At 38.5% G+C, this 27,291-nt stretch overlaps 1 protein-coding gene across 1 annotated transcript in view; it reads right to left on the bottom strand.

The window, feature by feature from the left end:
* Positions 1-1,099: 1,099 nt before the first annotated feature.
* Positions 1,100-27,291, bottom strand: part of ARSB (arylsulfatase B) — a 63,491-nt gene continuing 37,299 nt past the window's right edge. The window contains exons 6-8 of the mRNA XM_062612422.1: positions 24,504-24,574; positions 2,248-2,376; positions 1,100-1,757 (exon numbers count right to left, since the gene is read on the bottom strand). Of these exons, the coding sequence (XP_062468406.1) occupies positions 1,492-1,757; positions 2,248-2,376; positions 24,504-24,574 (466 nt within the window). The 3' untranslated portion in view covers positions 1,100-1,491. The remainder of the gene's footprint in view (positions 1,758-2,247; positions 2,377-24,503; positions 24,575-27,291) is intronic.

Raw genomic sequence — 27,291 nt, 5'->3', positions numbered from 1 at the left:
CTCACTAGGCAGGCAATAAAAGTAAGGCTTTGTTCATCATAAAACCACTGAATAATTCATGCAAAAGGGCCCTTTGGAGGCCACTTGGTTGTTCCTCATCACTACCATCGAAGGAAGGCCAACTGAAATTCGATTCAACTACAGGGATAGATCATATTGCTCAGGGTCTTCTCCAGCCAAGGAGTGGACATCTACAAGGATAGGGATGCCACAGCCTTGCATTTCCCTTATTCCCTTCATGGTGTGGTTTTTTTTTTTCTTATATTGAACCAGAACTCCACGCGTTCTCTGTGTGCTTTTCATCTTAGTGCATCTCTGAGAAGAGTTTGGCTTAATCTTTATGCTCTCCTATTACATAGATGAGGATAGCAGTTTCCCATTTGTCTTTCTTCTCCAGCATAAACTAACCAATCTTTTTAGCCTCCCCTCATTTGCTCTCCTCCTCTTGAGCTTCTTCATGGTGTTCCACTAGACTCACTCCAATTTGTCAATAATTCTCTTGTACAGGGAAGCCCAAAATGTGATGCTATGCTGCTAGAGAGGAATAAATACTAATATACTGGCTGCATTCCTGCTTATACGGAACAGCATGTGGTTGGCCTTCCTCATTCAGAGAGCACATGGCAAATCTTGTTGTATTTATTGTCCAGCAAGACACTTAGAATTTTTTCCCTGCAAAAAAACTTTTCTATCCTATCATAGCCCAGTATGTCCTCCTGCATGGGGGCACCTCACCTCAAGTGCAGGACTCTGCCTTTATTGAATTTCATGAAGCCTTTGTTCACCCATTTTTTCAGATTGTCCAGATCCCTCTACCTGACAGTCCAGTTGACCACCACTCTCTACTCCAGTTTGATATATAAACAGTGATATAAATAAACAGTTATAGATGAGGGATTTTGCTGTATTCTGGGAGGTGTTTTTTGGTTTTACCTGTTTAATTTTTCTGTTGGAGATTTCCATCTGTTCTCTTTTCTAGACAGAGGTGCATGATAAGGGCAAAAGTTATTATGTCAGCTATTAGGTGTTTTTTGTTTTTTTTTCCTGTTCTTTACAGACATGTAACCTCTTCCAATAGAATTTTTCTTCTGGACAAACATGAAAATGAAAATCAGTTTATTCCCCAACATGAATGCATTCTGGATGTCCCTGATGCCATGATTGTTGCAGTTTTTTAAGAGAAACAATCTCTTCCAGGGAAGGAGGCAACATTTTTCCTTCTTCATTAAAAGCATATTCTGGACAATGCATATTTGAACAACAGATTTATAATTTAAACAACATTTCACACACAGTTGGGAGGAGAGAGTGGGCAAAGACTGCAATGAGATTCCCAACACATTTTAAGAGTAAAAATTACTAGATTACTCAAGGCATGAGCTCACAGTAAGCAATAGTTTAATAAACAAGGTAAGAAATATGTGACAAGGACACTGAGCCCATAAACCAGGCTTTGCTACAGGCTTGTTCTGCATGATGAAGTGCTGTGCACTATGCCCAAGGACCCCAGGCCCCAGTTGCTGCTGGATCACAATGGGGATCCTCATCAGGGTAGAACACGGGCACTGAATGTTTATGATAATACTGAAGCCGTGAGAGCAATTTTTCTACTACATGAGGATGTTTTTCAGACAAATCATTTTTCTCTTCGGGATCATGAACAATATCAAATAACCAAAGTCTCTTTGTTGGTGGATCAGATGATTGAATCCTTGACTCATTGAACAAAGATGGTGGAGGGAACCAATGACTGCAGCCTGCAGAAAGAGGAACAGACCAGGGGTTAATTCTCAGATACAGTTCATCAGTATGGAGATATAAGAGTTATACTGCTATCAATGAATTCACTAGGTCCTTTGACAAGCCACTGGACAGTGACTGTTGCTGCATTCTTTAACTCCATCACAGCACCAGAGTACCTCTAGTCCAGGGATACCTACACAGGAGTCCTCTTTATACAAAAAAGCTGCACCATTGGGATTCAAAATTCTATGTCACTTAATTTCATATTAATTAATTTAATGGACTTGCTTCTTGGATTCAATGATCCTCATGGGTCCCTTCCAACTTGACATAATGTGTCATTAGGATTTTAGAAGTGTCCCTTCTAGATTTTTGCATGTGATCAAAAACCTGAGAAATTAGCAGAATAGCTAAAAGAAATGAGCATACATTAAACAGAATTAAACTGTGTTTGGGGCAGGTGGGAGATGTGATATACTGTACAAAAAGGAGTTACTTCATTACCTGGATATCCAGTTAGTAACTTCCATTTTCCATGTCGGATTGCTGCATGCATGGATATATTGAAATATGAGTCATTCCATGGAGAAGAATTACTCTGTGGTAAAGATGTCCTGTTGTCAATGCTAAGACCTTAATAAAACAGTAAACTAAGTTACATACATTACACATGCATGAAATAATTGTTAGAATTCTATTGGAAAACAAAGCAGTATCATCCATTTATTTTTATGTATTCAATGAACAATTTGTCACATATATGTGAAAACATCTGTGCTATGTTTCACTGGAGGCATTTAACTCGACTTGAACTGCACTGCAAAAAGTCATCAGTGGAAAATGTCACATCTTAGTCTGGATAACTGGACTCATTTCCTATACAGACATTGTATCTGTATCTCATATATCTGTATTAAGGATGTTCATGATTGGAATTGCTAAGTTTGCTCATAAAAGTGCCTATATTTTTTGCCAGTCAGGAATATAGAACTGAAAGATCTCCTAAATCACTGCTACTACTGTTAACATTCGTAGATCACTCCAGGGACCAAGTCCCAGGTCCTGACATGACATGCAGCCTTCTCCAGGATGAACAGCCAAAACTTCCTCAGCCTGTCTTCATATGGGAGGTGCTCAAGTCCCCTGATCATCCCCGTGACCCTCCTCTGGACTTGTTCCAACAGCTCCATGTCCTTTTTATGTTGAGGACACCAGAACTGCACACAATACTCCAGGTGAGGTCTCACAAGAGCAGAGTAGAGGGGCAAGATCACCTCCTTTGACCTGATTGCTGACAGGACTGACAGTTTCTTACATCATATAAGCACCAGATACAGAACTAATTTAAATAAAAATATTCCTTGATATGAATTCTCTTCTTCTCATCCTATGACTTAAACCTTAAGCTTGGATATTCCTCCCCCTGCATGCAACCCACTTTCTCCTTCTCTTCAACCCAGCTGTTCAGTTTCTACCTTTGTCTTCATTCTTCAACTTCTGGTAGTGCAGGTGAAACACAAAATGAATGGGCATTGTATGGATTTTACAGGGATTCCTTTTCCAATCTGGCAGACTAAAGAGGTCACATTCTTTTTTTGTTTTGGTAAAAAAGATAAAACTTTTATTCCCATAGCATTTAAGCAGTTTTTCTCTTCACCTGTTCTAGATTGCTGTTTTGGGGTAGGTTCATTTGTTGTTTTGTGGTTTTATGTTGTGTTCTTTTTTTTTTTCCAGTATGAGTGTCCAGGCAGTAACAACAGCCCCATGGACTAATTCAGCAGATGCCTTTTATAGGTCTGTGTAATCAAGTCTGCTGTTAAATGCCTGCCTACCCTTCTTATACACTTGTATCTAAAAAATTTGATATTTTTGCTTGTGCAAAGAGGCTAGACATTTTATTTTTCTGCTGTTTGATCACCTGCATAGCAGTGGCTGCTGAAACACTAAAGCTTTGTTTTTCCCTTAAAAGAAAAATCCCACAGCCTTTGTAATGAATTTTCTTATTTTCAAACTGAAGCCACTGTTTCCTGAAGCCCAACTTCAGAGCCTCACCAGCTGCTATATTTCTTTTTAATTAGTCTCTTGGGAAATGATACAACTTTAATAATATAAGAAAGCAGTGAAATTTCATGCAGATACTTGTTTTCAAGTATTTACTGCTACAATGAATTGATTTAAATATTTTAGGGTTTTGTTTGGAGTTGTAGGTCTCTGAAAAATATTCAAATAGCTTTTATACCTCTCTAGGAAAAAAAAAGTCCTTCAGAAATATTGCCCTTGGCAAGTGACTATAGAGTTTATATCATATATGAAGACCATCCTCAGTCTTGACAGCCTGAAAAATGGTTCCAGGAGTTACTGGAATCTGTTATCAGCGTCGTTCCCAGGCCGAAAGTCAAAAACACAGCACTGCACCAGCTACTAAGAAGGAGAAAAATGACTGCTACTGCTGAACCCAGGACACAGGGATAGCATAAAGAAATAAGAATATTAATTTGTATTAGCAGTGGCTTCCAGTGCGCAGATCTGTCTGTATCAGCGTAGACAAGTCAGTCATTTGCTTAAGGCTTGTTTTGCACTTATACCAGAACATAAATCAAGGGTAATGTAATTGAAAGAATGGATTCACAGTGGATTTATTGTACTGTGATTGAAACAAGAATCTGATACCTACATTACTTCCTTCTTCAATCATACCATTTTAAATTTAAAAAAGCCCCTACAATTTACAGAAATGCTAAAGATAACAGGTTTTGCCACACTGAAGTAGTTATTTGGTAAATTCAACCCAGCAGCATATCCTAAGAAGTAATTAACAACTGAGGAGTCAAAGCAAAACAGAAGAGATAAACCAAAACTGCTTACTTTGTCCAGCAGTCTGTTCTTTCACTTCACATTCTAAGCATAAGGAAGGTCATAAAAAATGACGCAGTGTGCTTAGCCCCGTGTTTTAACTCTAGCCTTTTGAAAAACCTTTTCTGACCTCATTCAGTATCCCATGTGTACCCCTGATTTAGGTTGGCTGGCTAGCTCTTCCAGAGTAAAAAACACTGTCTTCCTGTGTATTTTTCCATACACTTACAATAGGCTTCTGCTTAACTCATCAGTTCACCTATTCAACTGGCCAATGATTTTTGAGGGTGGAAAATAGGAAGAAACATTTCTTCACATTTCTTCCCTGGTGACCAATGTATGCTTGAGAATCGATCATTGACTCCTTGTCTTCTGCACAGTGACCTATCAGAAATTTATCTAAAATAAAAAAAAATACAAACCTATCTGATCACCTTGAAAAGACAAAAACATCTGAAAATCCACTTCTTTTCTGTGTAACTGAAAACCTTCTAAATTCTTCTGCAATTGATGTACCCCAAAATAACTTTATGACCCTCTGGTGCTGCATGAATAAAAAGAAGAAGGGTTGATCCAGTTTTATTACATTTTACAGCTTTAGATGTCTTATCAGAAGCTCTCTACTTCTCTTCCTTAATGAGGTCTATAAATCCAACTTGGGATATTTTTCTAAGCTTACAATGCTCCCGACAGCTTTCACTGATATTTATTCTCTGAAATATTTAATATTCAATCATGTGCAAATACTAAAAAAAAAAAAAAAAGTTTTCCTAGCAGTATTTAAAAAAAAATAGCAAAGACAACAGAAGGACACTGCAACACAGTATATGGTAGGTAGGCTGGAAAATTCAGATCTGCCAATCTGTAAGTATTTCCTATGATTTGTCTCAATCTTTTGCTCTCTGCTTTGCAAAGCAAACATGTAAAGTGCCACATAGCCGTAATTTGTAAAAAAAGGTTATTTAAGGATAGTCTACACCCGTATGGTAAATCTCAGAGGTTAAAAAGAAAGGTACAATCTGAACTTGTACCTAAAGGCTCATTCTTTAGATCAGTCTGAAAAGTAAATTTGTGGAAACATTTTATTAAATGCAATTAATTTCTGAAGAGTATATTCATTTAACCACATCTAATTTTTAATAATAAGAAGGAAGAAGATAAACTACAGATTTTCAACTGAGATTTGAAAAAGAGAATATATGGGGAATACATATTCTATATCTATATATACAATGATATTTGCACAGATCTTGTAAGCATAGATCAATTGTTCTCATTCTTCTAGCTCTCCTTCGTTCTTTAAATGAGACCAACTCATGCAATTCATGGAGATGTAAAATGTGGAGATACAAATAGGCAGTACATCTAAAAATAAAATATTCTGCCTTCAGCCTATGATTAAGATGATGAAAATGATACATGCTGAGAAGGAGTTCTCTTGGTTGGTGAGAGATCAAAGAGTGTAAAGTTCTCTCTAACATGCCATTTAGTGAGGTCCCAACCACAAAATTTAAAGGGTCCAAAAGAATATTGCTTGAAGCATGCTATATTTCTGTACACTGTGGTCTACAATACTAGTGTGCAGTGTGGCAATGCTGGGTACTGGAGAGCAATTTTGGAGAAAGACAAAAGAACATCAATTTATTATTTATTTAGGAGACATAGCCCTGCCTAAAAAGTTAATCTAAACAGCCTGAGTGTCAGATTGACTATGACTCTACAATTTACCAACTTCCTACACAGTAACAAAAACATTCTTTTATAACCAGTTACATATAATGAGTGCCCTTTACAAACAAAAGAAGCAAATGAAGCTTCTACCTTTGATTCTTCATCTTAGAACTTATCCTCCTTTTGCAGTGTATCTCCCAAATGAAAAAGTGAAAAACAGAAACATTCCTATAGTTTAACTTCTATTTATAATACCCTAATGTAGGCGCAGATTCAGCCATATGACAGGGAAGATACAATCACATAAAGCTCCAAGCTTAATTGCAAACTGCTTAATGGAAAAAACTGAAAAGCATGCATTAAGAAAAGTCACAAAACACAGGATGAAGTAAGATTTTAGATGGCTCACACTCTTCCCAGTGCAAATTAGACACACATCTGAAACAAATAATAAACAGGTGCTAGTGCTTTGCAGATGTATAGTACATTGAAGATCCTTTGCCATAGCAGGAATATCACCAACATTTCCTGTAACAGAAGTGTGTGCGCATATTACACTACCTGGATGTATAAACAGTTTGATACCCTGTGGTTTGCACTGTATAGCACACAAAAGGATTCCCTAGATATTCTCTTAGTAACTAGAATTAACTCTGTAGTTCTTTTTCATTATAAATTTTGTCTGGCTATGCAACACCCACTATCACTTCCTTCAGTGCTCCACTCCAACACTTAAATAATATATAACAGGATCCACATAAGAAAAGTTTACTTCTCATACTGCATGGCCATCTAGGACAAGAGACTAAGCAGCTATGGGACAAGAGGAAAGATCCTCATGCGGACTCAAATTGTTTAATCTAATTGAATGAGATTTTTTTATTTGACACTGGAGAGACCACCACTGGATTCCAAAAGGAAATTGTGCTGGGACCCATACTGTTACAATATTCCAAATGACCTGGAAAAGGGAATGAATAGTGAGATCACAATGTCTGTGAATGATGATAAGTTATTGAAAGCTGACTGTAAAGAATGACAAAAGACCATCATGAGACAGTGAATAGGCATTAAACAGGCAACGATACTTAACATAGATATAGGTAAAATGGGGCATGTGTGGAACAACAATCCTAAATTCATGTGTTAAATGATGCCTGCAATTCACCCTTAATAGTCAAAAAGTGAAACCTTGGGATCATGATAGTTAGAGATGATGCTTTTTCAGAATTATGTCAGCACTTGCCAAAAGGAAAACTGAGTGCAAGGAATATTAGAAAAGGCCTCATAAACAAAGCAAAAACTCTATGCAACTGGAATATTCCGGTCTTTCCATCTCAAAAAGAATACCATATGACTGAAAACATTCAGAAAACAGTTACAAAGTTGGGTGATGTCAAATGTACATGACCCAGGGTGACTCCCCTGGGGATTAAAATCCTCTGCTAATTATTCTGTATGTTCTATGGAACTCTAGAGACCAGGCTGCTTCCATTACCTGCATGACCAAAGGCAGGTTCTTCCCATCTGTCCTGGGTTCAGCAGTAGCAGTCATGTTTCTCCTTCTTAGTAGCTGGTGCAAGTGCTGTGTTTCTGACTTTCAGCCTGGGAACAACGCTGATAACACCAACCGTTTTAGCTGCTGCTAAGTAATGCTTACTCTGACCAAGGACTTTCTGAGTCTCATGTTCTGCCAGTGAGGAGGCAAAGCTGGGAGGAATCACAGACAGGATAGCTGGCCCAAACTAGCCAAGGAGGTATTCCATGCCACAGCACGTCATGCCCAGTATATAAACTGGGGGCAGTTACCCGGAAGGGCTAGATCACTGCTCGGGTTGGGCTGGGTATCGGTTGGTGGGTGGTGAGTGGTTGTATTCTCTTCCCTTGTTGTTTCCCTTATCATTATTATTATTGATGGCAGCAGCAGTGGTTTGTGTTATACCTGAGTTACTGGACTGCTCTTATCTCAACCCGTGGGAGTTACATTCTTTGGATTCTCCTCCCCACCACACTGGGAGCTGGGGGAGGAAGGTGGGAGAGTGAGCGAGCGGCTGCGTGGTTTCTGGATTACAGCTGGGTTTAAACCACAACACCATCTTGTGTGATGTTCTGGTTGACAGGAGGCATACCAATGTAACACATCGGGCCAACAGTTTCAGTGCTTACTATTTGGACCTCATGAAACATCTTGAATGAAGGCACACCATCTTGGCAGTTGCTAATATATTTAGTGTGACTACAGTCTCTACCTGGCCTGATTGGACATCAACTACACAGCATGGATCCACAGTGAGAAAAACTCAAGCGTGCTGAAAAATGGCATGAGACATAAATTCTTTAGGAAGTTCATCATCTACTTTTGCCAGCAACAGTCATGTTCCAATTGGACTAGACTACATTGTGTGAGCAAATGTAACTTGGCTACATCCTCAAATTCAATTACATGCAATTTTTTCTCTATCACCAACATATTTTGTGGAAAACCTCCATGTTATTCTATTGCTTTGTAAAATCTTCTTTTAATAGCATCTCAGCTTATTGCTATCAGAACAGCTAGAATATCTGCCTTAGCTGCTGGCCCCCTGCCATCCTTACCCCAGTGTGATAAAAGAGATTTCATTTAGTCAGCAGGCACCACATAAGCTGCAAATGTCACTAAGACTGCACTGCAATAAAGTTCTGCTTGTTTGCAAAGACCCTTGAGAGAATCACTGGGAGTGCTCACATTTTCAGGCATATCTCTGTTAACAGAGGCTGGAGAGACTCACAGTGAGCTATAGGAGCGACAAGAGGGACCCATCACAGGATACCATCAGTTACGCCCTCAGAGCAAGGAATGCAGTCATAACAAAGTTGCGTCACATAGGCAAAAGGCAAGAAACTATTCAATTGCAGAGAGTAGTGCTTGTAGTAAGGCAGCTTTGGGGAATAAAGTGGCACTTAATGCACATGTCCGAAGAGATATTGCATATAATTTAATCTTGTGCATACAGACTGTTAACTCACTGAAAACTGTCACTCCAGGAAAACAGGTTTTCAAAAGATTGTGTCACCTCGCAACGACAAGTTCAAGAGGATAAATTTATTTATTTTTTTTCTTTTAACTTCTGCTGAGATCGTACTCTAAAGCACTATGGGTGATCAAGAAAAGTTTCTTCACTTTACAAAAATGTTTTTATTAAGGGAGAAGTGAACAACTCTGCATGTTGCAGACTAGAAATCTGCTTAATAGTTGAATCAAACACTGGAAACTAAATCACTCAGGTTCTTCCTTTTTCCTTCTTCTTTGCTGAGGAAACTTAGAGGGAAAAGAAGAGGCTTATAAAAGGTGGAAGCAAGGACAGGCAGCCTGGGAAGAATACAGGGATGTTGTCCAGGAAGCTAAGGCCCAGTTAGAATTAAACTTGGCTACGGATGTTAAGGATAACAGGAAGGGATTCTATAGGTACATTGCAAATAAAAGATAGACTAGGGACACACGGGCCCCCTCCAGAAGCTATCAGGAGAACTGGCTACCCTGGATTTGGAGAAGGCTGAGGTTTTGAATGACTTCTTTGCCTCGGTCTTCACTGGCAAAGCCTCTGACCACACCACCCAAGTCTTGGAAGGCAGATGCAGGGACTGTAAGAATAAAGAACTTAGGCCCATTGTAGGAGAGGATCTGGTTTGAGACCATCTTAAGAACCTGAATGTGCACAGGTCCATGGGTCCTGAAGGAGCTGGCAAATGAAGTTGCTAAGCCACTGGCCATCGTATTTGAAAAATCATGGCAGTCAGGTGAAGTTCCCGATGACTGGAAAAAGGGAAATATAACCCCCATTTTTGAGAAGGGGAAAAGGGATGACCCAGGGAACTACAGGCCACTCTCACTTCTGTGCCTGGCAAAACCTTGGAGCAGATTCTCCTGGAAGGCATGCTAAGGCACATGAAAAACAACAAGGTGCTTGGTGACAGCCAGCATGGCTTCACTAAGGGGAAATCCTGCCTGACCAATTTGGTGGCCTTCTATGATGGGGCTATGGAACTGATAGACAGGGGTAGAGCAGTTGATGTCATCTACCTGGACTTGTGCAAAGCGTTCGACACTGTCCCACACTACATCCTTGTCTCTGAATTGGAGAGACATCAATTTGATAGGTGGACCACTTGGTGGGTAAAGAACTGGCTGGATGGCTGCATGCAAAGAGTTGTGGTCAATGGCTCAATGTCCAGCTGGAGACCAGTAACGAGTGGTGTCCCTCAGGGATTGGTGTTGGGACCGGTCTTGTTCAACATCTTTGTTGCTGACATGGACAGTGGGATTGAGTGCGCCCCCAACAAGTTTGCCAATGACAGCAAGCTGTGTGGTTCGGTTGATACCCTGGAGGGAAGGAATGCCATCCAGAGGGACCTTGACACGCTTGTGAGGTGGGCTGATGCCAGGCTTACGAAGTTTAACAAAGCCAAGTGCAAGGACTTGGGGGTGTTGGTTGATGAGAAACTTAACGTGAGCCAGCTTCAGTGTGCGCTTGCAGCCCAGAAAGCCAACTGTATCGTGGGCTGCATCAAAAGGAGCGTGACCAGCAGGTCAAGCGAGGTGATCCTGCCCCTCTTCTGCTCTCATGAGACCTCACTTGGAGTATTGTGTACAGTTCTGGTGTCCTCAACATAAGAAGGACATGGAGCTGTCAGAACAAGTCCAGAGGAGGGCCACAAGGATGATCAGGGAACGGGAGCCCCTCCTGTATGAAGATAGGCTGAGAAAGTTGGGGCTGTTCAGCCTGGAGAAGAGAAGGCTGCGTGGAGACCTCATAGCAGCCTTCCAGTATCTGAAGGGAGTCTACAAGGATGCTGGGGGGGGACTCCTCATTAGGGACTGTAGTGATAGGACAAGGGGTAATGAGTTAAAACTTCAACAGGGTAAGTTTAGATTGGATATAAGGAAGAAATTAATTACTGTGAGGGTGGTGAGGCACTGGAATAGGTTGCTCAGGGAGGTTGTGAATGCTCCATCCCTGGCGGTGTTGAAGGCTGAGTTGGATGGAGCCTTGGGGGACATGGTTTTGTGGGAGGTGTCCCTGCCCATGACAGGGGGGTTGGAACTAAATGATCTTAAGGTCCTTTCCAGCCCTAACTTTTCTATGATTCCACAAGAACTTAAAAGCAACAAGCAATAATCAGTATTATTTTCACAGTAAGGCAATGCATATGCCTCCCCGCCTCTTGTGATCTGATTAGTAGTCTATAAAACCACAAAGGAGATTCCCAGACAGCAGTCTGGGGCTGGTGAACCAGAAACCACTTACACATGAAACCCAAACAGAAAGAGAGTATTTTCTAGTATGTTTAATATCATCTTTAAAATCAACATACTATTTGGTATAGAATCAACATCCAAGAAATCTCTGTTATATTCACCAGTTTCTACATAATGTCAGATAAATGGTAATGGTATCATTCTCCTACTGCTTCCATTAAAATAAATCATAAGGTTTTGCACACAACAGCTTCTGCTCCAATGGAAATAATTTTACTCTATTATCAGGATTTAAAACATTTACTTGTATGATGCTCATTAAGTAGAAAGGAAATAAAACCAAAGCAGTTAAAAAATCACAAGTGATTACTTTTCTATTAAAAGACATTGTAGACTCCTTTGAATCACCTGAGCCTGTTTTTGTGCTGCAATAGCAGAAGCGCTAGGTTAAAAAAATCACAGACTTTCTTAAATATTATGGAACTCCATATAAATATTACCCTCGAGAAAGCTGTCTGCAACTTCCTCGAAATCTTATACAAAACTTCAGGTAACAGGCACCCAAACACTTGATTCTTTATAGGAGTATGCATCTGGAAAGGAAAACACAAAGTTGAGAAATGAACCATAACTTCACTGCAGTAAAACTCGTGAAGCCACCCTGCAGCTTTTCTTTGTGGTCAGAGCTGCTTCCCGCAGCCACATCTTCTGAACTCTCCTTAAGTGTCATTTTTCCATCTGTCCAATACTTCCCTCCCTAAAGACGGAAATTGCCAGGTCACATCGAAAGCCCTAGCAATTGGTAACTGATCAGCTAACTGAGTTTCCCTGACTATTACAAAGGGATTTGAACTGTGATCTTCTATCCTTCAAGAGAGATTTCTCCTCAACAGTCTGTATGAAACTCTAGGATGGACATTTTCTTCATATTTTCCAGCTCACATCAGATCATAAATACAAATATTTTTAATAACACAGAAAAAAAAGCCTTTATCTTAGTGATGAGATATCCACTTGTGCCAAATTCGTGCATAAAAATTTATACAGGAAAGCAAGCAAATTTTATGGGTAAGTCATTTGTAATTCTTAAGAATCTTAAACCATTAGGTTCTTAATTTCTTACTATCTTCTAAATTTTAATGTAATGATCTATGTGTTTTTCTAGCTTCCCTAGATGCAAAATATTCTATAGGCACAGACTGGTTTTCATTTGCAAGCAGTCTGGTGTATAGTTTTATTAGCAGGCAGTCTACAAATACATCTAAATTAGAGACTCTATATCACACCATAAAACTCAGAATGGCACTGAAAAAAAAAAAATCCAGATTTCCTTAGGTATTTCACAGTTTGGAAGTACCTGGATCTGGCAAGAACAGACAGAAGATGGCAGGAAGGTTTAATGTGGGAACGTAAGAACATATAAATACCTTTCAGCATACACTGTTTCGAATTGAAGGTCATTTTAGCAATTGGAAAGCTGTACTCTTCACACTGTTCAGCTGCATATATAATACAAATAGTATGCATCTATGGACTGGGTAAAAAATCATACTGTTTTTTCTGTCTATTTGAATTCCTTTGCTTTATGTTTTAGGATTAGCACCAACATGTTTTAATTTAACATGAGATTTTTTTTTCTTCTCCTAAATATCTAGAAATAATATATGGAACATGGTTCAAGTTTTTAATATATACAGTAGATCATAGTGGTTATAGCATTGAAAGCAGTGAAAGTACCACTTTAATTTCCATTGATGAACATAAAAATTAAGTCTCTTACAAACACTAAAATTGGGACTCTCTCTTAGTAATATAATTTATACAGTTCCTAAAAATCTCAAATCAGTCAGTTGAATCAGCTACTTATCAGCAAGATAAGAAATAGTAAGACTACGTTTTCAAAGAAAATTCTACTGTGAAATACAAAAGCAAATGAGCAAAAGGCATAGTTAATATTTTTACAATTAGAAAATACACTTAGACCTTTATGTCTTTTATTTAGAAACATAATGTTCTCATTTTTTTGTCAGTGGTATGGAAACACATGACTGTTCTCCACACACTTATAAATGAAATTGGAGGCACAGAGGGAATGTTTCTCTCCCCTGTAGCTACAAAAGCATAAAGTCTTTGATGCAAGTAGATGAAGATTCCCCACCCAAAACTATCAGTTAACTGTGAACAGAAAATTTTGCACTGTTTCACATAGGTAAATTAGAAATTTTGTAAATGATGCCGTACTGGAAATTTATTTTCAGCATTTTATACAATGGAAACTTCATGACATGAATTACCTTTTGCTAGACATGATTCTGAGAAGCAACCTGTTGCTTCGTTTTCATTGGGAAATACACAGGACAAAGCAAACTCCAGGAGGAGATGTAAGAACTTCTCCCTGTTTCTTCAGCAAAATGCACGTTGTTATCTTGGCATGAATGCAACTCATGTTCCTTCTGCAACTGATTTAGCTGTGGGATCCAGTACACACAAGACCATCAACTGGAGTATAAACAGTTCTGGCTAAAAGTGCCCATCTCACCAGAATAGGTTTGATCCTCAGCAGTTTGTCTTTAACTATTGATAACTACTGAAATTCAGCAAATCTCAGGCAGTGAACTGTCAAAATGAAATATCATCCACAAAATGCAGGGAAATTTTAAAGTTTCCTCATTATAATGGATAATGCTGTAAGTGTCTAGCCTGTTCTTTCTTGGGATATAAGATTTGAAGCAACTCATTGTATTTTCTCTAACTCCTACTTCCATGACTGGAGTTTTGGGAAGAGGCACAAATGCAAAGAGATGGAGAAATAGGCAGGAGAAAATGTTATGGATACTTGCCATAACACTCACGGATGCCATCATCCACAATAAAGCCAAAATTTAGAGCTTACTGCATGTCTCATAAAATACATATATTTTAAAGTCTTGTTCAACACCCACTCTATTAGATTTTACATCTAATCCATCCTGTTTTACATCCACTGCAAATTTAGTCTTCCTGCGAGAAAAACTACAGAGAAATATAGGGGAAAAAAAATATTCTTCTACTATAGGAAAACTTACACATCAAAGTTTCAGTGTCTCACTTTAGTAGATGAGTAACACTGTAAACCCAAGCAGATTATTTAGACTGTTTTAAAGCAAATATGTATGAGAGTATCTTGTGAACAGACTGGTTTTGCATAGACATTGCTTGCTGTACATTAACAAACCTATAATGAGCAGGTTATTTGGTGCTTCTTAGACTTTTTTTTAGTGCTAAGCAGCACTAAAGAGAAGAATTCTCATAGAAATCAAAGCTTAAAGTTACAAGGTAGCTTTGAATAGCACTGTCTAATTCAGAAGCATTTTCTCTCTTCCCAATAACAAACACACACAATCAATACAAGACTCAAAAGAATTTCTTCATGGTTATTTCTAGGCCTACTGCAGTGCTATGAACCACTGTTGTTACTGATGTTCTGTTGTTACAAAAACCAGACAACTCTTCTCCCTGTTGGAGAGAAAATGCTGCATATTTTTTGCAAAGGCTCAAAGTCACACAATGCACCTTCTTCCATCTACTTCTTTACCGCTTCAACATAAAAAGTCAATTCGTTTTTGCTTTTCTCCTCAGTCTTAAAAGCAACAGTTTTTCCTTCATGCTTATAATAAATACAATAAATACAATATTCAATAGTGTTTCTAAATCATTGCTCAATAGGCAGTAGCAGCCCTTTGAAAATGACGATTTTTCCATTTTAGTTATATATGTATACCCTTTGTCTTACTTATAAAGCATGTTTTTGAAGTTGTATGTGTGTTTGTAGTTCTGATGCCTTAATTAACATGACAGTCCATGAAAATGTACCAGAAGGAAGGACAAGCTTCCTATTGTCACTTTGAAAAGTGGATGGCTCTGTAGGCTAACAAGGCCTTAGCATGTATGTATTTTTAACTTATTTCCCTTTTTTTGAACAGTAACGTACAGAGCAATTATTTCACCTCATCAAGGAAACTCTGAAAACGTCAAGGGCTCTTCCAGCCTAGACTGTGACAATGAATTACTGAAGAAATAAGGGGCTTTGCTACTTCACTGAGAAAAGACATTTTGTGACCTTTTGCTGCTTTATGGAAATAATGAGTTTTCTACAAAACTCTGAGCCTTTCTGTTACTTTATTAAAGTAAAAATGTTTGAGGAATAGCCATGACCTTAACCTTGGAAGAATGACTAGAATACTGATCTTGAAGAAACAGGCGAGCCCAGAGACATTCTAACTTGCTATCATCACATTGACAAGGACAAGGCATAAGGCTGTGTCACAGTCAAACTCACCCAGTGAAGCTCATCTATCTTAATTCACTAGATCCACTAGTACCCTTCTAATTGCAGTTTTCTAATAGTAAAGTTTGATTCCAATGGAAAGATTTATACCGGAATATCATGCTCAGTCTCTTGCCTTTCAAAATGCATACTCTTCTTAGTTTCTACAAAAGTAAGCGTATGAAAATACTCTCATTATTTCTAAGTATTCACCTTGATTTTTATAATGGATTTCATCTTTACAAAAAAACACACCACACAAGCAATTCAGTAAAATCCAGAATTACTCATGACAGCAAAAAAAAATCCCTGTGAACATCAACAAGTTGAAACATTTATCCAGATCATTATGTTGTTATAAAATTAAAGAATTAAAAAAACTCATTACTTTAAATAATAGCAAACTTACTAATACAGCCTACAAGGTCAAATATCACAAAATGAGAGATGGCAAAAGGAAATGCTTGACTTTCACTTTTGATGGCAAAACAAGAAAAAAAACCTCCAAATCTTATTTTTTCCAGGAAACAGATTTGAACTCAATGGAACAGTATTTATGAATTGAGGTCGTGTTGAGATGGCCTTATGTGAAACACCCAGACCTCACTTGTATCATTGTAATATAGCAGTGTTCAAGGTAAAGAGAACTGAAGAGCAGATAACCTGACTCTCACAGCCTTTGCACAATTATAACTTGACAGGTTTCCAGCTCAGAGATATTTCATTTGAGAAATGTAATTTAACATTTATGCCAGGACCTGCACAAAAATATAAAATGTTAGTGTTATGTTCAAATTGGTATAGGATATAATGAAGCATAAAAAAGAAGCAGTGCCAAGGGATTTCTGAATTCCAGTCATGTTGCTGGCAGTAGACATTTTATCAAGTGACTTAATATTTCGAAATTCTAAAAGAGATTATCTACATCCCAAAGGAAACATGGGGATTAATATTTATGAGGCTCACCAAACATGCAAGCCCTGTATACTTGGTATTGAATACTGCAGTGACGGATGGTTCACACTGACACACAGGTGGGCTAAGAGCCAAGGCAACATAGAACCACAGGCCAAACTTCCTGACCACAGAGCTACACCCCAGAAACTTCACACAGCCAACAGCCAGAAGAAAAACACTACTTATCTCTGATGTGAATGGCAGTGGAGCTGGCTGGAAATGGCAGCCTTCCATTAGGGAGTGGAGCTGAGCTCCAGCCAAAACTGCCAGGCCAGCATGAAAAGCATCACATGAAGTGATTGAGGGCCATGCATGGCTCCAGGATCACATATTGACAACTCCTGCTTTATAAACTTACAAGGGTCACTGCAATTTATTATTTTCTTCCAATGAAAAGATGACAGAGTAGATGCTCAGTATGCGTATGTATAATTCTTCAGGGAAATGGACTAGCAAAGAATATATCTTTTTCCTCATTATTGACCATTCTCCCATTCCAACTGCCATAATGTAAGTTCAGTCAGCTAACCATACTGGTCGCTTTTCTACATGTTTTTGACTTTTGAGAGTGGATTCTGCGTCCTTGCTTGGCACAGACATGGTGCATATTTGTAACATCTGAAGCCCATGCAGCACACTCTTCCATGCATACTTATGTCTTCTGCTGCTATTGAATAACTCAATTTAACTCCATTTTACCAGGGATTGTTTTTTCACCTTTTTTTTTTTTTCTTTTTAAATAATCCTAAACCACATGGATCATCAGTAATAAAACTGGGGAAGAAATCACTTATGGTCTGCAAAATCTCAGGAATCGTCTTTCACCTGGGCAAAATAAGTAATAAATGGGGCCTAAAGGAGCCTAGAGTGCCTATTCCTTAATCAAGATGAATCATTTTGGTATATGTATGGATATAATATATAATGCTACAGCCATTATAATGCAATTTTAGTGCCCATGAATGATACATCAGTCCCTGAACTGAAATGGTTTCTCTATTGTAATATATTATATGTTCATTCTGCATGTAGCAGATCTAGCCCCTTATAAGCAATCATTTATTTTGTCAATTAATAGCGCAATATATGAGGTAATGCCTTTTTCCAAATGTCAGGGAGAGCAATGTAAAATTTGATTAATTTTGCTCAAGGCAAATATAAGTTTGGAGAAAAATCAGAAAATGTTTTTACAAGTTCTCTGTCTTGGATGTCTGCCTCTATGAATAGATATCTTCAAAATAAATTGACTACAATTTTTTATGCCTTTGAAGTTTTAGTTTATGGTTAAGTCTGGAATTTTAAATGAAGCTAAAAGTTTTTTTCAGTCTAAACCAGCCCCACCCAATTACGTATTTATTTTGAATACAGATTTCTAATTTAAAGACCTTCAAATTCTTTTTGAAGAGGTGATGCTGTATGTGTAGGTGTTGTGGTTTAAACCCAGTGAGGTAACTCGTTCACTCACTCCCCCCCCTTCTTTCCCTCCCCCTACTCCCAGAGGGACGGAGAGGAGAATTGAAAAGAATGCAACTTGCAAGGGTTGAGATAAAAACAGTTCAGTAACTAAGGTATAACACAAATCACTGCTGCTACCACCAACAATAACAATGATAAAGGAAATAACAAGGGAAGAGAATACACCACCTCAGCACCAGCTGACCGATAACTTGCCCCCCAAGCCCGACTAAGTACCAACCGATGCCTCCTCCAACCCTGCAGTCCACCAGCTCTTCCAGCTAACTCCCAGTTACCTCCTGGGCATGACGTGCTGTGGTATGGAATACCTCTTTGGCTAGCTTGGGTCAGGTGTCCTGTCTCTGCTTCCTCTCCGCTTCCCCTCCTCCCTGGCAGAGCATGAGGCTCACAAAGTCCTTGGCCAAACCAAAACATCCTTGTTATCAGCTCTGTTCCCAAGCCGAAAGTCAAAACACAGCACTGCACCAGCTACCAAGGAGGAGAAAAATGACTGCTACTGCTGAACCTAGGACAGTAGGTTACAAGATTCTGTGAATTTCACTAAATTCATTAATAAATTTTGCAAGTCAGATTAAAAAATAATACAGTGTGTACTGACAGATTCTGATTAACAACTCTGTATTAAAAGGGTACATTTCCTTTCACCATGTCATTCAGTTCTGATTCTCAAAACAAAACTGCCTTCCATGGGATATAAGGTTTCAAGACTGCTTTAAGACAGCTCATCTAGCAATGACTGTGTGGTCAGAAATATGTTTGGTTTAGCAGTTAGGGGAATTGAGACTTAAATCCAGTTGGTTTTTAATTCAGCTGAATCATCAAATGTTGATGAAATGCCATAAGGCTGTCTAAAAGAAAACAGAACTTTCACAATGGAAGAGTTGACGTCACCTGTGCAGCTGCCAAACCATCAACAACTTGGTTTTTTTTCTTTTTTTAAGACAAAGTCACAAAAATGAGGCAAATCAATTTTGGTGTGGGTTTGGGTTCTTTTTTTCTTCCAATGCATGTAAATCAGATTTTTGATTTACATAACTTTTAATTTACGTTATGCATTTTATTTGCACTTTCTTAACCTATACGTTACAGAGAAAAATATACTCTGTTCCAACAGAATTTTAGCTTTCTGGTTTTAATTTTCTTATATTACTACAAACTCTTAAAACTAACAGAACATATGAATGTTTCAGACCCAAACCTGGAAGACATAGATCTTTCATACCAATGTCCTGCTTTTACATAATTACAACCTCTCTAATAAATTACAAATCTACACTGAGACCCAGCAATTGAGATATATATTCATTACATTCGAAATTATCAACAGAGTGATGAAGAAGCAACCAGTAAGACAAAAACAATGACTTTTAGCAAGGAGGGAGAGGAGCAACCACCTCTGAGGGGCCTGAGTCAGCTCAATCTGCAGAGCTCACCAAGCTGGTTTAGTGCAGTGAGGTCCAACCAGAAGATGTGGCTCCCCACTCCTTCCCTCCGGGGCTCTGTCTCCAGGAGCAGCCAAATGGTTCTAACAGGGTTGGCTCTCCCTCTGCCTCCCACTTCCAACTGCACAGCCCTCCTTGCACTGCCTTGCACTGCCTCTGGCATCCACTGGCTCCTTCAATGAGCAGATTCAACATACCTGGCAGGGGAAAACCATGCTATAGCAAGTTGGATTGGTCCATGGAGGTATCTGAGGAGTGCCATAATGGATGCAAAATAAGCACCAGGAGCGTGCAGGTGGGAACGGGAGAGGAGGCAGTGAAACACATCCCCAGCAGAAACCTGCTGGATCACTCCATCATACATGAGTAAATGGAAACCTCGGGGTTTTATTTCAGAGCCAACAGAACCAATCTCACCTGTCCCCTGAACTTTCTTCTAGTCTGATCCTTTGTGCCAAAATGAGTGCTTGGCTAGCAAACATACATCCAAAGGAAAGGGAAAAAGAGGTTATTAAAATCTGAACCAATATCCTGACCTGGTTCATAGCCTGGCTTGTGAGTGTTTGTCATGACCCAAGAGAGAAGAGAGAGGTAGTGAGGCACTGTGGGAGGCAGGATTTCCTCTTTGGTAGCAGCAGCGACCTACACCAGCTTGAACTCTATGTGAAACTATTGCCTCTGGCTGAGGTTCCCCTGTGGCCAGAGCTGATCTTAGCTGCCAGATCCTGCTGCCAGAGCTTCCATCTGCAACCAGCCGTGCACTGCTCTCCTGCTCCCAGACATACAGCTACAGGGCAAGTTGATTCAGCTGTCTGATGTGGTAGAAACCTTTCTTCCTTTTTCCCCTCACCATGCAGAATAATCTGAAGGCTGATCTGTCAGAAGATTCATCTTGTCACCATATGATTTCCAGATCCAACTCAAAGGAATGAGGATGTTAGCAGAAAGGGAGAGGACAGGCTGGGCATCTTGGCAATAGCTCACCACCAGACTGCTTTGCTACAAAGACCGCAACCCACTCCCTTCTGCATCCTAGTTTTTGGAGATCCCACTCTAGTTTTTCACACCACTGCCTCCTCTGTTACATCACCACAACTGTTGCAGGTCTGCCTCGCAAACCAGATCAGTTCACCGAGAGAAAAGATTGTTTTTAACCCCAACCACTCCACTGGGCTGCCACAGGTCAGAAGGAGCCTGTGGGAAAAGTCTGTGGTCAGGGACAGAAACCCCTTTATTCTCACTGAAGACAAATGAGGAATTACAGTCTAAAACACTTGCAATATGTTTCAGACCACTGGGAAAGTTTATACATGAATGAAGAAAGTCTGCCCTCTGAGAGAGATGATGATTACTTGAAAGAGTCAGTGAAGTAAGACCTCAAGAGTATGTTTTTATAAAATGAAACAACAGACCAACTAATTTAGTCTTCTCCCTCTTATGCTGCTTAGTATCAACAACAGGAGAGAAGTACAGGATTTTGATACAAGACTACTGTAGGGCTATAGTATTTATCTTAACATGAGCTCCTGAAAAAAGGTAAGCAGATAATGATCAGTAGATTCATCAGATCTGCTGCAGTAATCCTGGCTGATGCCCAGAGGTTAGATACTAGTGCTCAGTATGAGATCTTGAAAAGTTGCATGATGTAATGTTACTCTGTGAGTGGTAAACACACAGGTCAAGGTCAGTTCTAACAGACCACACAGGTGTAGTTAGCTCAGTAATCAAGATAGCATGTCCTAACTTTAACTTAACATCTTGTTGATTACTTTGCTGTAACAGTCGAGTTGACACCAAAATAATTAACGTCTTCTGCACAAATTCTTTCCTGAAGGAATGCTTATTTTGGTGTAAAAAATCTGAACAAGGCTCAGTTTTCCTATTTCAGTCAAAAATTAAAAATCAATGAATTATAAGAGACATCCCACCATTCACGCTAATAAATACGGTATCCATTTATTCAGACAGACATGAAGATAAATGCATTCATTAAATACAATATTATGCTGAAAGAATGTATACATTATATGCAAAAGAACTCTGAAGAGTTCAGGAGACCTTAAGTAACGGAGTGCAAGTACAACAGTAACTTAATGCCCTACATGTGCACAACTACAACAAGATGGTGTCTTTCTTAATAATAACATGACCAGAATTTGCCTGATTACCCACAACATCCTGAAAGGGTCTTTTTTGTTTATTTGTTTGTTTGTTTTGTTATGTTAACAGTATCTTGAGTTTTAATTTCTTCTTTGCTCTTCCACAGCACTCTGCAAATCCAAGATTTGGCTAATCTGTACCTTCCAGGCATTATTGTACTTCGTAACACAATTTCTACAAAAAAGAATACTTCTCTTGAAACAAGATGATTCAGGTGATGTGATTTTTGAAGTGGACTATGAAGATGGGCATAAAGAAGGCCAAAGACTACACAGGAGGTGAGAAAGAAACCAGCAAAACACTCATATATTTATGTATTCTAGCACCATAGCAAAAGAGTACTGTGATTTCAAAGCAGTTAGAACAAGGAAACAATAAACAGTCAGGGAAAGAGCAAGGCTCCAGAGTGACACTCAGTTTATCACCTTGGTGACAGGAAGATTGTATGGGTTTATTTAACATGCTTTTTAAACAAACAAACAAAGAAAGAAGAAAAAACCACCACCAAACACACCACAGAGAGGCATAATTGCTGAAAATATAAAAGTACTTTCATATTCTAAGCACTGCATCTCCCTAATCTATCCATAATAGAGAAACCAACATCATTTATCTAAATCTTAATTCTAAACCTATTACTCAGTTTGCGCAAATGAAAAACAGACACTAAGTAGAAATCAGCTGAGTTACATATATACATACAGTTACTCCTAATAACTCAGATTGCTAAATAGAAGTTTTAATCCTTATATGAGAAAGCATAATTTCACTAGCTAGGTCAAAACCAGAATCATAAATAATACAATGACTCATCCTGCAAAGCCATTCCAACTTTCAGTTAACTTATAAGAAATTGATCACATCATGACAATAGATGAAGTACAAAGAAAGCTGGATTTCTTGTCTCCAACAGTGGACTATAAATTGACATGGGTTGCATCAGAAAATAAAGGAACAGTGATCTGAAAAAACACAGTTTAATATATATTTTGTCATGTATAACAGTGATGTGTTTTGTCAAAACTATCAGAACTATAATTACTTACTCTCAAATCCTTTAAGAATAGTATCATAAAATCAAAACTAGGAAAAATGTAAGGTATACTAATTTGGAGGTCAGCTGTGCCTGTTCCTGATCAGAAGTACTATTAAGGAAGAAAGTAAAGCAGTTGGCATAAAGTAACCTCCTGAAATTGTAGGCCTTTGTTGAGAAGAGATAGTGAAACCTTATGTGGCACATAAGGACATGTGGGTAAAGAGTTACGTTTTTGCTTTTAATGGCTCAAGTTTTGAAAGGTACATAAAAACATTTTAAACTTACAGGCACACATATCCCCTCTTTTGTTTGTGGTGATTAGAAGTCACATCTCATTCAGCATAGAAGTTCCATTTACTACAGCTTCTGCTCACCTCCCCTCCTCCCTGACCACATTTAATGCAACACACACAAAAAGTAAGGACATGCTATATGTAAAACACAGTGAAGTATCATCAAAGTATGGCTTCATGGAATCAATTTGGGGAAGTATTTCCTGAGCTTAGGCTCCTGAAAACCTACTCTGCATGTCCCCCTTCTATTTACACCAAGAATTTGTCTACTCAAACGCCTCCACTGAGGAAAATCACAGCAGTTCCCACAAGGAAAAGATGGTCTCTGAAGTATGCCTGAGAATACCACATCAGGGCAGAACATTGTACAGGAATGCTATGACTCACTGAGTATCCTTCGGAGGGGAATTGGAGTAGCCACACCTTAATTCCATCAGTATGTAGGAATTACCTGTAGACAGTGTTGTCCACAAGCACTAAAGAGGCACAGTGCTTCTCTTCCTGAGAAGAGCATCACAGAACCAAATCTGTGCTGCAGAAGGCCATCTTATATAGTTATTACAGTACATTTATCTGTCTTTCAGGCAACAGATCACTGTCCACACTGCACTACTTTTCCTCTGCCTGGATTTACTTCTTTATTTAATGAAATACAGAAATGCCATAAAAACACTGTATGGGACCTGTTCCAAAGTTCTGCATGAAAAAAAATCTCTGCTTGAAAAGTTTGTAGTCCTTAGCAAGCTAATAATGTTGAATCATAAAACAGATGGTCTTAAAGAGCTATAGAATTGGCAAACTTCAGCTCCAACTCATGTGATTATGGCATTAAAGATCCAACCCATGCGATTATGGAACAAAAGCAATCACAAGGCTTGGAACTCCTCAGCTTCTCACAAACTCAAGTTTTCCATTTGCAAGGTCATATTATATAGATGTACCAAGATGAGTTAGGGTGAACAGTTCACTGCGAGCTACCTGCCAACTTGGAGCACTGAAGACAAGGTTTGGTAGAGATTTTTGGCAGTGTGCCTCCCTGTGCTCCCTGAGGCTGCTTCTCAACATTTCCATGTCCCAAAGTACTTTATTCATTACTCAGCAGTGCTTCAGAGCTCTCTGAAATAGGAAGCACACATTCGTCATGATTCTAAGTACTCAGAGCACCTAGGGGATAATGTTTCTGTATTTTAAAGCTATTTACCTAAAAGCAGAAGGCATCCTATTCTATTTTGTTTCACCTAGAAGGAAATACTTCACGTAAGGAAAACAAGGAGTGTTCAGAAGATAAACTGTATGTTTAGTAATTCTTGAACAATAGTAGTGTACTTACATGGGAAGTTATCCACAAACATAGGGTCTATGTTATGTAGCAGTTCCACTCTGGGGGAAGGTCTTCCTTCACTAGGAGAGATTTCAAAAGGAAATGTTAATTTTCTTCTACAGCTCTTTAGGATTCTGCATGTTTTATTTAAAGGCTTTTTATAATCCTAATAGAGAATGAGCTAATAACCATAAATTAACTGCTATTAAATTTTATCTGAATTAAAGGGGTGGGAATTAAATGAATCTTTAAGGTCTCTTCCAACTGAAACTATTCTATGAATGCGCTTTTGCATCTAGCAGTAACTGCTTTTGCCCCTGTGAATCTTCCCTGACTTCACTGGCATGTTTACTGGGATTATTTATAAATTTACAGAGTGCAGAAACAGCCCTAGAAAAGCAGGGGTTTACAATAATCAACTTTAAAAATCAAATTTTGCAGCGTAAGATGGCACAGCATTCGCTAGGCTTTGCATACCTGAATGGGTACTGAAAGCGTTTTGGCTGGGTGCCTCAGAAAACTCTATATTGGCTGCCCCTCAAAGAACCCACTTTTGATTTGCAATTGAGGTCAGGAGGATTATTTAGATACTCTGAACCTTCTTGTGGTAAAAAAAAGTTATTATTCCTTTTTTCCTAGCCATTGGCTACATATGGATGATGCAGAATAAGCCTCCAAATTTGATCATAAATTTTCTAAATAAATTCCATCGTAAAGAACTGAGTAAAAGAAATACACTCCTTATAAAAGGCAACATGAGTAGGAAGACGTTATTAGAAAGAACCTTGGCTATATCATGACACTACAATATTATTTGACAGTGAACCTAAACATGACTTTTTAGAAAATTCCAAATAACTTAAATAGTTTTCTTTTTCCTAAGGACCTTCACTTAAGACTCAAAAAATCAACCAAGGACTCTAAACCACTTGACATTATGAATAAAAAATCAGGTAACATAAACCTTAGTGGAAACCTAAAAAAAATTACTGTTACTTTAATACATAAAATATATAATTAAACAATGTTTACCTGCAATCTAAATCTTTCAGTAACAACTAATCAAAATTAATATTGTTCTACTTAATTTCTAAAACCATTTCTAGATGCTACACATTTTAAATAAGCACAAAATTAACAAGGAGGATTGGATGAAAGATGAAATGTGTTCAGATAATACAGCCTTACAATTAATACAGAGAAAGCATAATAATTAACCTACAGTGTTAGTAATTCAGTGTATAAGAACTGCCACAAAAATGTTTTTCCTAAAATATGTGTGTAAGGTTAACTCCTGCTCAAATCTGCACCCAAATATCTACAGTAGTTACACTCTTAGCTAAGGAATTCCAGGCCTTATTTAAGCAATTTTTATCTTAGATTTAATAGACTCTTACTGTCTCTATGTGGTCCATTTACAGCTGTGGTCAAGTGTGCCTTTTGCCATCTGTTCATAGGTAACAGTAACATGAACCAGTTAGCACAAGTTAAAGTAGGATGAGGATTTACAGCATGTAAATTATTCTGCAGCAACTGCTTGGGGAGTTATTTTTCAGTTTCTGAGCTGTAGCTACAATTTTCAGTATCCTTTAAAAACAAGTAAACAACAGAGCTATGCTAAGGTTCTTCCACCAGGGTCAAACACAGAAGAAAGAAGTAACTTACTCCTATGGGTTTCTGTTTATACATCAAATATTCATACAGTACCACAGTTGGTACTGTAGAAGCTAGAACTCAGAATATTTATACTGTTCAAGCAGGCTAGTCTTACTATTGCAACATGAAAGGTAATTTCCTGTAAGGCTTTTAACCTGGAGGGTGAATACTGTACACTAAACATGGTTATGAACATTATTGCACAGCAGGTAGAAAATACAAAATACAAAGATTATACCTGCATTAATTTAGGTTTTTCATGCTGCAGCAGTCCTTTTTATTGAATCAGGCTTTTTGGTTTGGTTTGGTTTTTCTGGGGTAGAGTATCACAGCAACTTGGAAATGTGATTTATACATAATCATGAGATACAGTCCCTGAAACTTACGGCATTACACCATTAAGCTTTGTAGCACTACTAACTGGTACTGAACTCCTTGTTCAGTTAGGTGTTATTACAGTAATTTCATGGCACACAACATGAAGGTTTATAATCAGCCTATATTATTTACAAAACAACAGAGAAAAGAAGATGGCAATGTACAGTGAAGAAAGCAGCTGCCTGACATAAAAGGGCATCAGGAAGACAGAAATGACATCATAGGGACAAGAAGTAGAGAATTTACTGTTGCAGCGGAGCTCCCATTCACTGTGCCCCACTCTGTCCTCCTTCCCATTTACAGAGCTCCACGCTGACCTCAGTCCCCTCAAAAGACACAGCCTCAACAATAGAGTCACCTTGGCAGATGTTCTGCTGGAGTTATTTTGCATCAGGAATACAGTCTAGCCATCAGAGATAGAATAAGAAAGCAGTTAAGATTCTCTAGGGAATCCTGATTTTGTATATTAGGAGCTTCCAATGTAACTATATCTTACAATGCTCTAATATTAGAATACTTATTTTCAGACTCCAGTACTCTAATACATTGCTCCTTTCCCTAAAAATAAGGAACGTTTTGTTTTGTCTGGTTCTTATTCTATCATGTCTGACTATCTAATTAAGCAGTTAAAAGGTATTGCTTTCCAAAAAAGTTATCTAAGAACATGTTGCTGAAAGCATACAGACTAACTTCAGAGTTGGTATGAGAACCAGATAGTTTATGCTGAGAATATCACTCTATCTTCTGCTTTGCAAAGTTTTAA

This window comes from Pezoporus occidentalis, unplaced genomic scaffold (genome assembly GCF_034315485.1).
Source record: "Pezoporus occidentalis ecotype Australia unplaced genomic scaffold, CSIRO_AGI_Poc_V1 ctg16, whole genome shotgun sequence".
In the NCBI taxonomy this organism is placed as follows: domain Eukaryota; kingdom Metazoa; phylum Chordata; class Aves; order Psittaciformes; family Psittacidae; genus Pezoporus; species Pezoporus occidentalis.
Note: the sequence above shows the minus strand (reverse complement) of the source record. Positions and strands in the feature narration are given on the sequence as shown.